Genomic DNA, 17,132 nt, shown 5'->3' with positions numbered 1-17,132 from the left:
TTTTGGCACCTGCATTAGGGCGAGGGGAACTTTCCTAGGACCATGGCTTGTGAAGTATTTGGGTACATTCAGCATATTCCGTGCTCTATTTGCCTTCCAGTGCTTCTGGCTTTTCTTTTAATGTTAGAAACAGTGCTCCTGGCAACATGTTTGGTTGTGCTCCAATTTTCAGTTTAAAACAAATAAAAGATGCATTTGCTTTCATATGGCTAGTCTAATAATCTGGGGCTGCAGGGTTGCCCATTGCTTTGCTGTTCTCTTTGTCCAAGCTGTGCACACTTCACTAGTGCTTGCAAACTCTTGAAAAGCATTGTAATAAATTGCAGTATCTTTTCCCATATGCCAGTCTTTGCCCTGACTTGTGTTGGTTTCGACAAAGTGTTCAGGTCCATGTTTTATTTTTGCCTCAGATCTCTTTTCTTGTACAGGTTGAACCTCTCCCCTCCAGTACTCTCTTGTCTGGCAACAACCATAATCCAGCATGATTTTAGTTAGCCAGATGACCACTTATCGTGGATGTGGCCAAGTTTCTCATGGTCCCATACAGTTTGTTTATAGCCACCAGTCCTGGCTCTCAGTGTTCTCTGCTGTTATTTAGCTGTAATTTACCCCCAAATGTCTCCTAAGAACTCAATAAGGAGTGGAAATGTTGGTAATGTAGCTAGACAATATTGACTTCCAATGGACCAGCAAATTCTCTCATTCACACTGCTTAGATTGCAGGAGTGCCAGACTACAGAGGTTCAACCTGTAGTATTTTGGATTATCAGTCAGAGCACTATCAACCTTACCTAAACTTTATTCTGGATTGGGTGACTTCCAGCTAGAAAAGTTCTAATTATTTTGTTAGGGATTAGTTCTGTGTCTTCCTATTATCTTTCTAGAAAATTTTGTTCCAGATATCAGTGAGTCTGGCACTCATAAGGGTTTCAGTTACTTGCTACTCCCCTCCCCCCTCCTTTTCTTTTTTTTCTTTCAGGACTAGATCTTCAGTCTTAGATCAGTTCAAAACTCTATGGTCTTCCTTCTTTTTGCACACTCTGCTTAAAAATAATCTCTCTCATACATTTAATTTTTACATGGAATGTCATACTTGTAAATTTATGTAATACAGTTTCATGGATACCTTGGTCTGCTGGAATTAACTGTTGAATACATCAAGTGTATCAAAATTGTTAAACCCATCAAGTGTATCAGAACCTGCTATTGTTAGAAAAAAAGCTGCCTTCTGACAGACTATTTAAACCTTCTCTAGTTGTTTTATTATTTATTCAATTTTTTTGCAACTAGTTGTACAAACACTGAAGCCATTGGACAACTACACCTTATATTTTTCCCCAGACAGACCAATAATATGTATTTCTGCACCTTTCCCACTGAGAAGATTTTAATCAGCTTTGTAAAGTAATGCATTAAAAATGGATGGTGCAAGAATCTTGCATGTCAACATGGCAGCTTCTGTATTTCCAAAATTCCTTAATCTTTGAGCCCATAGTCAGTCTTGGGGCTAATTGTTTCTGACAATTCTGAGCTCCAGGCCTGTGTGCTTAGTGGCTTTGCAGAGAGCACCCATTTCTGGTAGGTCCCTAATCACAAAAACAAACAAACCCCATTTCAGTAGTGCTGCGGCCCCAATGCCAGAAGACACTGGTTCTCATTTAAATTTGGCCCTTTGGCCCATCATAATGAATGGTATGTAGGTATGGGCTGCACACATCTGGGGGCTTTCAGGATAGGTGGGGCCTGCTGGAGAGTTGGTGGGGTATGCAGAGTGAGGTTTATCTGTGTGGTAGAGAAATGAATGGGTCATTTTGTGTGTGATACTGGGGGAGCACCTGGGACCCACATATTCCTCATGTGTGTATACATAATTGTGATCTTGCATATTAATTATGGCATGTATGGTATCAGGGAAAGGTTATGATCTTGTGAAACTCACTCTTCTATCTAATAAGTATATCATTAGTGCATATGAAGTGATGAGATTGTGTTGTCAATAAAACACGCTGTAAATTGGCCAGACATAATTTCCCTAGAAACAAAGTAACCACTGCTTGAGTCTGTGTGAAACAGCCATCAGCAGCCATTGTCCAGCAGGGGAGCTACAATTCAATGATTCACCTGCATAAAGTGACACCAGGGGAATTGCTCAGCCTTGCCTAGAGACTAGCAATGCCCACTAGGCATGCCTAGATTTGTGTTCTCCAAGCTTGTGGACTAAAGGTGTAAAACATAAAATCAGGGAATATGGTTCATCTTTTTTTTTCCTGCCCCCACTTACTCCACAAACAACAAGGATACTGAGAAGAAGACTGAAGACTACAACAAAGGAGACTGACCCAGATTAAAGGGACAAACATGTATATTAAAGACTGCAATATCCAGTGGGTGAGAAAAACTCATTAATCTAGATGTTGCCCAGGCTAATAGGTTGTGAGTTTAGACTGTGTCCTTACTTTTTATTTTCTTTTGGTAGTCCTTCTGACATTTTACCTATCACTTACAATTTCTTAAAATCTAGCTTTTGTAGCCAATAAACTTGGCTTGCTGTTCATCTTTATGAGTGAGTTTGCCTAAACTTTTTGATAGTCTTGCTCAGGTTTTAGAAAGGATACTGCATAACCACTTTTCACTGATGAAGTGATGAACCAATTAATTAATGTTCACTGTTCATCTTAAGCAATGCAAGACAGTATGTTCCTGAGCAGTGCCTATTGCTGAGGTTGGGAGCAGGAGGGCTTTGCCTGGTACCTTTTTCTCAGTGATTCATGAGTGGCTCTGGGAGCATTCATGAAATCTAGTTGGGTGGGGGGGCTCCAACATTTAGTTGTGTGGAGTGTTAATGGTGCCTGGAGGGGTTTGTTGTTTGTCACTAACGAAGCACTATGAGAGACAGCCCAGGGTAGAGAGTTAATGGGGAACAGCAGTCCCATCATCTCAGGCTTCACCATGGGGATTCTGTCACACTGGGGTCTGCATACAGTGTTACCCACCAGCTCTGTGTTCCTGAGTAACTGGGGTGCAGTATCTAGCCTATCTGATTCATAAAAGACCTCCCCTCAGCCTCTGCTTGCACCAAAGTTGATCAGAAGAAACACTTTCAAATATAGTGACAGGGCAGAGGAAGAGACTCTTAAATAGGGTAGCCATATTTTCCTGTGCTGAATATAGGACACCTGATAAAATTATTCATTCAGGTGAGTAACAATCAATTATAATTATGCAGCAAAAACATTCAAATTAACATGAAATTGACTGAGCCCATTTAAAAGAAATACTGAGTATCTGGAGTATCTTCATGTACTCTCTTATATTTAAGGTTTGTATGGGGAAGGGTAACGCATACACACTCTTACACAGGGATGGTTGTGACTGACAAACCTGACCCAACCTTGCCTATCCAGTATGCTCCACCTTCCATCCTTGGCTGGACTTCTGGGGTGGACCCACCTCTTCTGACACTTGGTGCCATGTCTTCTCAAGGTGGTGTGTGTGGGGCACTCAGCTCCCTTCCCAGATGTCTGCCAAGGTTCACACCAACAAGTGGCCAGCAGCAGGCTTTCAGCACTGTGTGGGTGGAAAGGGAAGAGAGCTGCTTCCTGTTGAAGAGGAAGTCTGGGTGGGAGTAAGGATGACCCATGTTTTTCTAAATGTCCTCTCTTCCTCTCCCACCCCCACTTTCCTCTATGGCTTGAAGTAGCTTACCCCTCCCTGTCTGCACAGTGTGGAAAGGCAGATAACACCTCCACACAGCTGCTAGCTACCAACATGGCCCAGCACATTCTTGTTCCCTGGCCACAGCTGGGGCAAGAAGGGGTTAAGGCCTAAAGATGCACTGAGTGGCAGGGCCCAGAGAATCTGGTTGCAAGAGCTTCAGTGAACCCAGCCAGAGATGTGGCTCAGGAGGGGAGGGTGCCTAGGGACACAGCAGCTCTGAACTTCATAGGGGCAGGACCTAGGGTGAGGAACAGCATGGAGAGGACAGTGAGAGAGGAAGCATGTAAAAAGTCAATGAATGGGTAGGAGAGGTGATACATAACCAGTCACCACTTCCCCATACTCACCAGCCACTGCAGCAAGCAGCCAGTGCTGGCAGGAAATGGGGCTGTGGCAGGAATGAGCTTGCTGGCCAAGAGCTGGCATGAAGCAGAAACTGCACTTACGGACCACCAGGGAAAGCAGACAGCCCCACACATTACAACTTTCTCTGACTACCCCATCAGCCTTGCATACTCATCCCATCATCAGCCATTGAAGAGTGCCACTTATCACTGGTGGGTGGCTGGCTGGGGAGCAAGGATCCAGCCAGCACCAGACTCACCAGTAGCCCCAGAAGAGTAACCAAAATAAAGGAGCATACCCCAATGGAATGGGCAAATCTGGTAGCAATGATAGGGACGCTTTCAAGGTGCGGGGAGTTTTCTATAGTCCACAGGACCTCTAATTTCTTTCCCCTGGGCCTATTAAGTATTGTGTGGCAGAACAGATCCAAGAATATGGATCTCAAGAGGCAATATACAATAAAACGCCAGTTATCTGACATATCAGGACTGACCAATGGTTGAATACTTGAAAATGCTGGATAATCAGGGAATGGTGGGGGATTGCAGAGGGGGAGATGGGAGTGGATCCAGGCCTAGGCCCCTTTTGCAGTTCTGGGGGCTGGCTCCCTGGGGTGGGCTGCAGGATGCTGGCTTCTGTGGATCCAGTTTCCCAGTGCTGGCTCCCTGGGTGGGCAATCCCTACTGGTCCTGAGGTGCTGAGACCCAGCTGGCCTCAGGGTGTAGAGCCCTGGTGGCCAGGGCATGGAGCCTCCACTAGTCCTGGGGCTGGAGCTGCCACCAGATCCGAGGCAGAGAGCTCCAGCCAGCCCTGAGCTGGATTTCTGGGTGGACAGCCACTACCAGCTCAGGTGCAGTGCCCCAGCTGTCCCTGGAATGCTGAGCTTCAGCTGGTCCCAGGGCCAGATCCCTAGTCAGCCCTGGGTGGGCAGCCGTTGCAGGCCCGGGGTTGGAAGCCCCAGCAGTTGCAGCCTGGAGCCACCACCAGCCCCAGGAAAGGAAGCCCTGATTGGCCCTGGAGTGCCAAGTCCCATTTGGCCCCAGGGGAGGGAGCTCCAGCTGGCAGCTGAGTAGGGATCCCTGGTGACTGAAGCATGGAGTGGTGTAAGCTAAAACCGAAAGTTGGATAACCAGGGGGTGGATAACTGAGGTTCTCCTGTATTCAGAATATTTAACCAACCTTAACATCCTTATCAATAGCTTACAGTTGTTGATTAAACTTAAATTCAATTACAAAAAAGCACTGGACAGATGGGTGTCATAAGGAGGAGGGAGAAAACTTGTTCTTTTTGGCCTCTGAGGATAGAACAAGAGGCAATGGACTTAAACTGAAGCAAGGGAGGTTTAGGTTGGACATTAGGAAAAAGTTCCTAACTGTCAGGATGGTCAAACAGTGGCATAAATTGCCAAGGAAGGTTGTGGAATCTCCATCTTTGGAGATATTTAAGAACAGGTTAGATAGATGTCTATCAGAGATGGTTTAGACAGTACTTTGTCCTGCCGTTGGGGCAAGGGGGCTGGACTCAATGGCGTGTCGAGGTCCCTTCCAGTCCTAGTGTTCTATGATTCTATGATTCCAGAGACTGACGGAAACAATAGGCTGGAACTGATGAAAGTGGAGAAGGACTAAGACAAGAAAACACAAGCTGGGGAAGAGCATATCTGTACTCTAGCTGTATAGGAACCTTGAAAACTGAGTAAAAAACATGATGACCAAGTAGAAAGATTTGTTGTCTGGTTAGGGGCTAACTCTGCCATTCCTACTCAGACTCTGGCGGAATCAGGCCCTTAAGGAGGACATCTGCTGTAGCAAGATTTTAAGAATAAAAATAGTTAGCAAGCAGGAAAGGAAGATGGAATTTGACTGTCTGTTTTTCCACCAGTTCTGTGTTTAGTTAACATAACTCTGCAATCTTTAATCTATTTTATGTAAATGATTCATAAATTATTTCAAGGTAAAGATTTTGCAAACAAACATCCAACTTTTTTCTCTGGCCACCTTGTTTTCACACTCACAGTCTCTCTCTCTCTATCTCTCAATCTCTCTCTGTCACACACATGCACATTCAGCAAGTATTTCTCCCTCTGTGACATATTTAAATTTCACTTTGTACAGTTCTATGTGCAATCAGATAAAAAAAAAGGCATACTATTTTATGCTGTTACATATCTTTGTAAATGTGAAAAGTACAGGTGCTAAATGGTGTTAATGCTGAATCTCATACATCGGAATCTACATGCTTGGGGTAATATTTATGCAGCTGCTGAAATATTCTAGGCACTTAATACATGGAAGCTAGTGGAAGGGAGCCAGAGTAATTTTCCCTTTCCTTTTAGACCAAAAGAAACAAATTTGTCTCTACTTCTGGTGGTTAAGGAAAGAAAAAAAAATAAAAGGTTTCTTCAATATTGGGAAGTACCATGAGGAAACTTTTTTATTGCACAGCAACAAGAACTTTATTGAACTTACAAGAATTTACAAGCAATGCTGCTTATACCTTATATGACAGTAGATGGTGCTGTTTAAATTAATTAGATACATACCTGATAACTAACACTGAGTTGGATCATCTGCAGGAATAAATTTTGATAGCTCCATAATCTTCAGTAAAACTAGCTGATTTACACTCTGAATTTGGCACATTACTTTTTTTATACAGAACGTGCAGAGTACACATAGTAAGGTTAAGATGGGTTTCCATAAAAAAGTACAAGAAATTGAATGAGTTTGAATATGATCTATTTGATGGTTGTTATTATGCTATTCAAAACGTTTATGTAATATAAAACATGATTGTGACAAAACCTTAAAAACATTTATGAACAAATCTCTCCAAGCAGCTCCATTCAAAGTTTTAGATATTTTTACCTATTACAAAGATATTTGCATCCCTGATGATTACATAAAGTCAAAGGCCAAAAGTAACAGTAGTTTATTACTACTTCTTCCATATTACACTGAGACTTTTGCATATAGTTTTTTTATAGACTTTTAACTGGAGACCACTGCAGCTTCCTTGAGAAACTGATATAATAAAACCCTAACTAAATCATCCCAGCCAGGACACTTTGTCAAGCCAGGACTTAAAAACCTCTAGGGATGGAAATTCCAACACATCTCTAGGTAATGCAATCCAGTGCTTAACCACCTTCCTAAAGAAATACTTTTTTTCCCTAATATCCAACCTAGATCTCCTCCACTGCAACTTGAGACTATTGCTCCTTGTTCTGCCATCTACCATCACTGAGAACAGCTTCTCTCCATCCTCTTTAGACCTCCTTTCAGGAAGTTAAAGGCTGATATTGCCCCTCACTCTTCTCTGCAAACTAAATAAACTCAAAGTCTTCAGCCTATCCTCATAAGTTATGTGCTCCAGCCCCCTAAGCATTTTGGTTGCCCTCTTCTGGACCCTCTCCAATGCATCCAGATCCTTTCTATTCTGGGAGGCCCAGAACTGGACACAATAGTTCAGATGTGGCCTCATTAGTACTGAATAAAGGGGTATAATAATGTGTCTAGGTCGGCCAGAAACATGCCTCCTAATTCACCCCAATATGCCATTAGCCTTCTTGGTTACAAAGGCACATGGTTGACTCATATCCAGCTTCTCATCCACCATAATCCCCAGGTCATTTTCTGATGCACTGCTACTTAACCAGTTGGTCCCCAGCCTGTAACGATGTTTGGGATTCTTCCATCCTAAGTGCAGGACTCTGCACTTATCTTTGTTGCACCTCATCAGATTTTTGGTCTAATCCTCCTTTTCTTTTTTCTAGGCCATTCTGGATCCTATCCCTATCCTCCAATAAATCTACCTGTCCTCCTAGCTTAGTGTCATCTGAAAATTTGCTGAGAGTGCAATCCATTCCCTCATCCCAGGCATTAATATAGATTTTGAACAACGCTGGCCCTATAACCAATCCTTGGGTCACTCCACTTGAACTGACTGCCAATCAGACATTGAGCCATTGATCAACACTTGTTAGGCCCAACCACCTAGCCAGCTTTCTATCCAGCTACCTGTCCAGTTATCCAACCCATACTTCCTTTACTGCTCCCTAACAGCATGCTAAATTAAACTTCTCAGTCTTGCAAAAAATGAGGATGAACACAAAGGTTTATGTTAGGATACGTAGTTTTGACACAATCAACAGTCTTGTGCATTGCTACCGTTGCCTGATCTGAAAATAAAGAAGAATAATCTAGAGAATATTATTTCTAAACATCACTTCAGGTGAATTTTATTTTATTTTATTTTAATTTTAAGTATCCTATGTGCAAAAAGAATGTAATAAATATCTTCAATTATGATTTTGTGTATGAATTCTAAAACAAATGTTTCTTTCATTAGGTTAAAAAAATTAACTGTCTATGGTTCAGATTCTGCAAACCCTTATGCCTATAAGAACGGCCATACTGGGTCAGACCAAAGGTCCGTCTAGCCCAGTATCCTGTCTGCCGACAGCAGCCAATGCCTGGTGCCCCAGAGGAGGCAAACCGGAGACAATGATCAAGCGATTTGTCTCCTGCCATCCATCTCCCGCCTTCGACAAAAGGCTAGGCACCATACCTTACCCCTTGCTAATAGCCATCTATGGACCTAACCTCCAAATATTAATCGAGCTCTTTTTTAAACTCTGTTAGAGTCCTGGCCCTCACAGCATCCTCTGGCAAGGAGTTCCACGGGTTGACCGTGCTCTGTGTGAAGAAAAAAACCCTTTTATTAGTTTTGAACCTGCTACCCATTAATTTCATTTGGTGTCCTCTAGTTCTTATATTGTGGGAACAAGTAACTAACTTTTCTGTATTCACTTTCTCCACACCATTCGTGATTTTATATACCTCTATCATATCACCCCTCCGTCTTCTCTTTTCTAGACTGAAAAGTCCCAGTCTCTCTAGCCTCTCCTCATATGGGACCCATTCCAAACCCTTAATCATTTTAGTTGCCCTTTTCTGAACCTTTTCTAACACCAATATATCTTTTTTCAGGTGAGGAGACCACATCTGCACGCAGTACTCAAGACTGGGTGTACCATAGTTTTATATAGGGGAAGTAAGATATTCGTTGTCTTATTTTCTATCCCTTTTTTAATTATTCCTAACATCCTATTTTCTTTACTGACTGCCGCTGCACACTGTGTGGATGTTTTCAGAGAACTATCCATCATAGTGGATAATATGCTAAATTTTAAGCCTGCAGATAGTGCTCTTGACTTAAATGGGAGTACCCATGTGCTTAAAATTAAACATGGGATGAAGCGTTTGCAAGTAAGGTCCATTTATAATTACTTTTTATTCTGTTGGGCTACATCTACACTTATCAAAAACTTCAAAATGGCCATGATAATGGCCAGATTGAAGAATACTAATGGGGCACTGAAATGCATATTCAGTGCCTCATTAGCATGCCGCCGGCCGCGGCACTTCAAAATTACCATGTTTTGCTCCCGTGTACTTGTCTACACAGGGGTCCTTTTCAAAAGAACCCCAATGTAGATGAGCTGTACAAGAGCGAAACACAGCAATTTTGAAGGACCGCAGCCAGCGGCACGCTAATGAGATGCTGAATATGCATTTCAGTGCCTCATTAGTAATCTTCAGTCTGGCCATTAGCATGGCCATTTCGAAGTTTTTGGTAAGTGTAGACACAGGCTTGTTATAAATGCCATTCACTGGCTACATCTACACGTGCCCCAAACTTCGAAATGACAATGCAAATGGCCATTTCGAAGTTTACTAATGAAGCGCTGAAATGCATATTCAGCGCTTCATTAGCATGCGGGCGGCCGCAGCACTTCGAAATTGACGCGGCTTACCGCCGCGCGTCTCGTCCAGATGGGGCTCCTTTTCAAAAGGACCCCGCCTACTTCGAAGTCCCCTTATTCCCATCAGCTGAAAAGGATGCCCCGTCTGGATGAGACGCGTGGCAGCAAGCCGCGTCAATTTCGAAGCGCCGCTGCCGCCCGCATGCTAATGAAGCGCTGAATATGCATTTCAGCGCTTCATTAGTAAACTTCGAAATGGCCATTTGCGTGGCCATTTCGAAGTTTGGGGCACGTGTAGACACGGCCACTGGGAGGCAACATCATTTTTAGACAATGATATTAAATGGTAACAGAGAGAGAACTGTGCTAGTCTATATGCTACCAAAACAAAAAAGCAGTTCAGTAGCACTTTAACGACTAACAAAATAATTTATTAGATGATGAGGTTTCCTGGGACAGACCCACTTCTTCAGATCATAGCCATACCAGAACAGACTCAATATTTTAGACACAGAGAACCAAAATAGTAATCAAGGTGGACAAATCAGAAAAATATTGTCAAGGTGAGCAAATCAGCGATCACCTAATAAATTATTTCGTTATTCTTTAAAGTGCTACTGGGCTGCTTTTTTTTTATATAAAATGATTGAACATCAAATTAAAATAACAAGGTCTGCATCTACACATGCCCTTCCTCTGGAAGGGGCATGGTAATGAGCAGCCCGGAAGATGCTAACGAGACACAAATGTAAATTTCCTGCATCTCATTAGCATGTGATTACATGATTCGGAGTCCAGAAGAAGCTCTTCTGGACAGCAAAATAGTTGTGTAGACGTGCGGCCCACTGGGATCTCCCAGAAGCCCCCTCTTCCTGAAAATTTTAATGCCCTTCCAGAGGAAGGGGCATGTGTAGATGCAGCCAAATAGTCGTGTGGAACCTTAGAGACATGTATTATTATTTATTATTTATTTACATTTATTAGCTCATGAAGTTTTGTGGGTAAAACCCACTTCCTCAGACGAACCCACAAAAGCTGACTTCCTCAGTTTTATCCATGAAAGCTCATGACCTAATGAATTTATTAGTCTCTAAGGTGACACAGGATTGTATGTTATTTGTGAAGCTGCAGACTAACATGACTACCCATTTGACACTGTAAAATGAAAAGTGTGATGCTCTCACCTGGGTCTTTTGGGAGCAGAAAGCTTTACTGTACATTCTATAAACTATTTTGAAATGCTTCTTTGAAAAAGAAAAACATGGCAAATTGTTGTTTTCAGCCCACTGATACAGTCAAACCATTTGCAAACTGCCACAGAAAGACAGCCATTATTTCACAAGCAAAGAAATCTTTAGAGCTACTTGCACTTTTAAAATATACTGTCTGATCTGAGAATACTTTTAAAAGGGGGTCAGTTCTTCATATCAAAGTTTGAAAATGTTATGGTTCCTAGTCACTGAGCAGTTGAGGTTCTTTTCATATTAGTATTGCATGTTCCACCACAACAGAACCTAAGCAATGAAATATTGTATTACTTGGTGAAGAAGCATTAGATTGGACAAAATTACTCTATTCTCTAAATCAGTCCTCCATGAAATTGCCTTAACTTTAGGAGAAAAGAAGTTAGGTGTTTGTTTCTTAGCACAAAGCTCTAAAATTTAGGAACAAGTTGTATTGTGAGATTGGAATATATATGCTTTGAGATACTTGAGGAAGAAATGAAGTTCATACATTAGTTCTAATTATTGATGATTCGCTGAATAAAATGTGTCCTCTTTCCAAGAACACACCCAACACTTACTTTTAGAAATAATATTTAAATACTATTTGAGATCATCTTTACCTTTCTTGTATGATTCCTTCTCAAGAAAAATAAAAAGCAATAAAATACTATTTACACAGACTATATACAAATTTATGCTGGATTGAAATATGTCAAACAATATCTTCTCCAGTGTATAGAATCCTTTCTTTACAAGAAAAGTATAGAAATTTAAATCCAACAAAGACACCTAAAAACTTGAACTTCAGATATACGTGAAGGAAGAGAACAGAAAATTAGGAAAAAAATAACTATTTCAGCCATGGCAGCAAATAATAAATTGCTGTAATTTATACCTTTCCATCACATTTCACAGAAACATTTTAAAGTAATAATTTATATTATAGCAAACTGAACTATTCAGTAAGTTACACTTTTGTGGTGTCCAAGGTCTGATCATTTTAAAGAGAAATTAAAATATCTCTTACACAAGCTACACATGTTGCATTAGTTCTACAAGCCAAGAATGATGCCTCTTTCAAGAATGATCTGCTATTTTATTAAAATTAACTTGGATACTAGTTACAGCATTTTCAGGGAAACATTAAAAACGATGCAGCCTATGAATCTGTCTGAACCTTGTGGTATGAATTTGCAGTAGCCCAGGCTGCCATTACTATTTTTTGACACATGAGTTTGACTAGTTGGGAATCATACCACTCACTCCCAGTATACAGAGATGGGGTTAGTGTATGCAAGGTGTCTTGCACAGCTGTTGTGCTATATAAATTATATCCAAAAAACTACAGATTTTTTTTTCCTTTTCACTCTTCCATTTGGCTGCATCTATACTACATTCCCTTTTCAGAGGAGGAATGCAAATGAAGAAGATCGAAAATGCAAATTAAGTGCTGATTTACAAATTTCATGCTTTATTTGCATAATTTTGTGCAATCACATTTCCAGAAGAGACTTTTCCAAAAACAAAAACAGCAGTGTTGATGGGATTCCTTGAGAAAAAATCCCTGTTTCTGAAAGAACCCTACAACTCATTTTTTCAGGAATAAGGGTTCTTTTCAAAGGAACCTAGTCTACTCTGCTATCTCTAACGGAAATGCAATCACACAAGATTATACAAATAAAGAGAAAGATTTGTAAGTCAGCACTTCATTTGCATTTTTGGTCTCCCTCATTTGCATTCCTCCTCTGAAAGAGGAATATAGTATAGATGCAGCCTTTTAGTTTTAGTAATGACATGTCCTCCATCTCCATGAAAATTGCCCTAGCAAAATTTTTGCCTCTTTGCACTAATAAACAATCATTTAATTGAAAGGACAATCATTAGTGAGTCACACAAAATGCACTAGAAACAGCAATTATGTAACAGAGCCAGATTTGAGAAAATGGGAACATCTGGGGTGAATGGGGCGGTTATAGTTTTGACTGATACATATATAATCCATTAGGTTTAAATACTGAACAACATTTAAGATACTGTTCTTTTTAGCTAGCTGATTACATCATATGCTACATTTAGCATACTTCTAGTGTATCTATGGTTACTGTCCTTGCTTAAACATATCTGGGTATGTAACTACATTCTAAATTAGCTGAGAATGATGGAGAATCCTACAAAGCTTCTGATGTAATTTCTCACAAAACAACTTTTTCATATATTGTTGAACAGAGAGAATTTTCTTCAAGTTAATCCTGCTTGTGTACTTATATTGCTGGTTGTGTGTATGTGTGTGTGGGGGAGAGAGAGAGAGAGAGAGATAAAGTCTCACGTCTTATTTCTAGCATCTATTCTGCAGGAAGGGAGTGTAATTTTTCTTTCTTTCTTTTCTTAAAACAAGAACTCAGTGTTACAAATTAGCGTTCACCTTGAAGATGGAAACTGGAGGTTCTAGCCTGGCCTACCAGAACTCAGAGTCACAGACAGGTCTGAATCAAAGAAATCAGGAAAATTCATTCAGTTGAGAGATTCTTCGTACCAAATATAAAATTAGTTCGGGCTAAGTTTCTATTACTGTCTGTGCACCCCCTTGCTCACAAGGAGATCTCATGATTCATCTATAAGAAACATCATTTTAGTGGGTAAAAATTATGGACAAATTTTCAAAAGATGCTAAACTATTCGTCTCTGGGAAATTCATTTTAATACAACAATAATCCTTCATCTTCTAGTTTTGAAATTTTGGGTCTTAAAGACATAGACTAGTAAGAAACTGCACTTTCGCTGTTCAGAAGTGCAAGCATGAGAAAGAGGCAGTAACACTTTAGACATACTACAGACTGTATTTGTGGTTGTAGAGTTCATTTTCCACAGTCTTCAACTTTAATGCATGTTTTCTCTCAGCTAGCCTCAAGAACAAGAAACATGTGCATTAACCATCACAGACTCTTTTTCTCAGAGTCAGATTAGACCCTGGGCATGTAGATGTCAAAGAAGTGCTAATGTAATAGCTGTGATCTGTTCTGCAATTAATTATTTGCCATAAATTACAAATTGTTCTATAAAAAAATGAGAGCTGGCTTTCACTTGCTAGAAAAAAAAAGACACTCTTTAGCACTACTAATAATAGGGCTCATTAGTTATTATAACAGAGTAGAACAGTTTTGAAGAATCAGGTGGACTCTGAATAGGGAAGAAGAAAGGGAGCCATCAAAACTGCATTTAGTTACTAAACACTTTTATTTGGATCCCACTGTATCTGTGCAGTCACTTCATACTATGTTGAGTAAAGAGCAAAAAACACAACAGATCCCAGATGTGAACTAATACATACTTCTCCAACCAACACAGACAATTTACCAATCTTTTTTGTTTATTGAACAATAAGAGACTGATTCTAATCTCTTACCCCATCTTATCTCAACAGAATTATATCTGATTTAGATTGGTGCACATTGGTCAGAATTACTTGAGTAACTTAACATCAGTTGGTGAAACTCTGCCCCCTCTAAGTCAATAGCAAAATTCCCATTAACATCAATGGGTCCAGGATTTTTCTCACTGTATTTTTGTTGTTTGGTTATCACAATGTGAAGAACTACTTTTGGTGTAATAGTTAGAGACGGTTTCCTTCTGAAAGTTCAGACACAAATCCTGTGTATAAAACCCAAAGAGTATGTATTCCTAAAATATTCTACCAGTATAATTACATTTTGAGGGGTGAAGAAGGTGGGATTGAAGGGTCGATAGATGAATCTCTAATCATAATGCCTTTGTTTCTGGATGGTTGAGATGCCCAAAGAGAGATATGCTCAAGAGAGAAAAAAATGCTCAGGAACAACACCCACAAACAAAACACCCTTATCAAATTCCCTAAAGAAATACTTAGCACCTAACAAGAAAACAGAAAATGGGGTAACTGTCCCTTCTCTGGACTTACCAGATTGATGGTGCTTCTGTTCCACTGATCTCTAAGAAATCATATCCTTCCTCTAACTGGAAATCTGTAAAGACCAGTGCAATGGTATCTCCTGGTTCAGCCAGAACGGTCCATGTGCAATCAGCATTATTTTCATACTCAGAAGGGAAGTGAGGACTTGAAATAGTTCCACTTGTCCCACGTAGAGTTCCTCCACAAGCACCTTCAGCTGATGAATACAACAATCTCTAATGAGTGAGTTTATTTTAGAAAACAAAACAACAATAATTTTAATTATCATGGAAAAACTGATCATTAGTATGTACACAGTGAATAAATACACAGTTTTGAGGAAAATGTAAAGAAAACTTACATAAATTACTTTAAAGAAACAGTTGAAAGCCAGATTTTCTGGTCCAGTATTTCCCCTTTGAGTCTTTTCTGGTTAGAGATAGCCCTGGCATAGCTGAATCCAGGATGAGCACACAGCCAGCCCAGAACAGGATATTTGTTGGAAGTTAGGGCAATGAGCAAGGCAAAGCACACTATATTACTGCTATGCTCTGTTGCTGGAGATTCCCTTAGCACCAAAGCCAAGGTTAAGGCATAGTATCACAGAGGCACAGCTGACTCTTGGACAGCTCTGTTTTTAATTTATTTAGCAGACGGTAAGCATACCAGAAATCCCACTCTATGGATTCCTGTGTTAGTCATTTGGAAAGGGTTTAGAGAACTCTCAGAGTTTTCAAAGCTGTCAGAGATTTCCACAAAGTTTATGGAACTGTATAGTTCATTTTAGTAGCAAGTGCAATGGTGTTAGTACTACCATCTTGTACATGCCCACAAAATGCTAGTATTTCAATCATAGTCATGGAGCCAAACTACAGGAATTCCAATTCAAGGTGGGCTTGTGTTCATGACCAGAGATTAGTTTTGCCCTTGACTACCGTATTCCCATGTTATACAAACTCCTTCTACTGGAGATTATAACAGGGATGGAGAAACTATTCTGAATAAAGCAAAAACAAAATGATTTCCTTAGCGCTTGAACTGTATGAGACCCACCAATTGTTGGCTATTCAAAAACATTAGTGAATTTTCTTCCACTTCCTTAACCCTTCCCAAATTGCCATGTATGTCTTTGCTTCCCCATGTCATCCATAACTAGAGACAGAATTGCCAAAGTAAAGATTACTCTTAAAGATTACTGACCTGTCCAAAACCAGGAATTATTAATAAACTCATGAGAAATCCTATGGTAATAACCAACTTCTTTTATAAGTGTGCTGTTTCATCACACTGAGCCTGTAGACTAGATCTCAGCAGTAGAAATCACTTCTAGCGAGATTTCCCAAACAAACTGATTTGCATGCTACAAATTTTTTACAAAAAACCTTTGTATTTTGTATTTTATACTTTGCAGGTGCTTGTTAATAGCATGTATTTTTCTTAGAATATACTATTGTGCTTCATGAGCTTGTGCCACTAACTCTACAATGTTATTCTACATAAAAGAAAGACATTTACAATTCTTCCCCATAAAATTTAATTGAAAGCTTTAAATACTAGCATTAGGTATAAAAACATAAATGCAAAAATATGACAGCTATGTAGCTTATTGGTATGAAAAATTAAAAGCTCAGTAAATTGTCTTCCATGACTAGTGTTATGGCTAAATAGCTACAAAAGTAATAAATATGTTTCTGCATATGTGGGAGAAAGAAAAAGAAAGAAAGCTTAATTTTTACTCAAGTTGTTATCTTTATTCAACTAGCTTCCCATGCGATATGAAGCTTTAAAACAAATAGGTTGAGTAAGTCGTTGCCCCAAGGGACTTACAGTTTAATTATGATGCATACCGCATAAATAATTAAAGAGAGAGATATAAGAGTGGGAGGAGACTTGTAGGAGATCAGTGATGAAAGGCTAGGCTGCGGATGAAAGTGAACTTTAATGAAAGATACGAAGAAAGAAAATGAGTTCACTTGAAGCATGAGCAAAGGGATGCTGTAAGGAGATATACAACAGAATGGGGGGAAAGGGAGAAGCTAGGAGCCAAGACTAGCCAGAGAAGGACTTAAAGAATGGAAATGGGCTGGCAGATACACAGAAGCAAAGCCATGTTGATCCTTACACATTAAGACACTACAGAGATCCTTTGGC

The 17,132-nt window shown here is 40.1% G+C and overlaps 1 protein-coding gene across 1 annotated transcript in view; it reads right to left on the bottom strand.

Annotated features, from left to right (window-relative positions):
* CSMD1 (CUB and Sushi multiple domains 1) overlaps positions 1 to 17,132 on the bottom strand; it is a 1,701,396-nt gene that overhangs the window by 1,120,369 nt on the left and 563,895 nt on the right. The window contains exon 5 of the mRNA XM_074989136.1: positions 14,991 to 15,198. Coding sequence (XP_074845237.1) covers positions 14,991 to 15,198 — 208 coding nt within the window. The remainder of the gene's footprint in view (positions 1 to 14,990; positions 15,199 to 17,132) is intronic.

This window comes from Carettochelys insculpta, chromosome 3 (genome assembly GCF_033958435.1).
Source record: "Carettochelys insculpta isolate YL-2023 chromosome 3, ASM3395843v1, whole genome shotgun sequence".
Taxonomy (NCBI): domain Eukaryota; kingdom Metazoa; phylum Chordata; order Testudines; family Carettochelyidae; genus Carettochelys; species Carettochelys insculpta.
The sequence above is the reverse complement of the archived record's forward strand: the minus strand, read 5'-3'. Positions and strand labels throughout refer to the sequence as shown.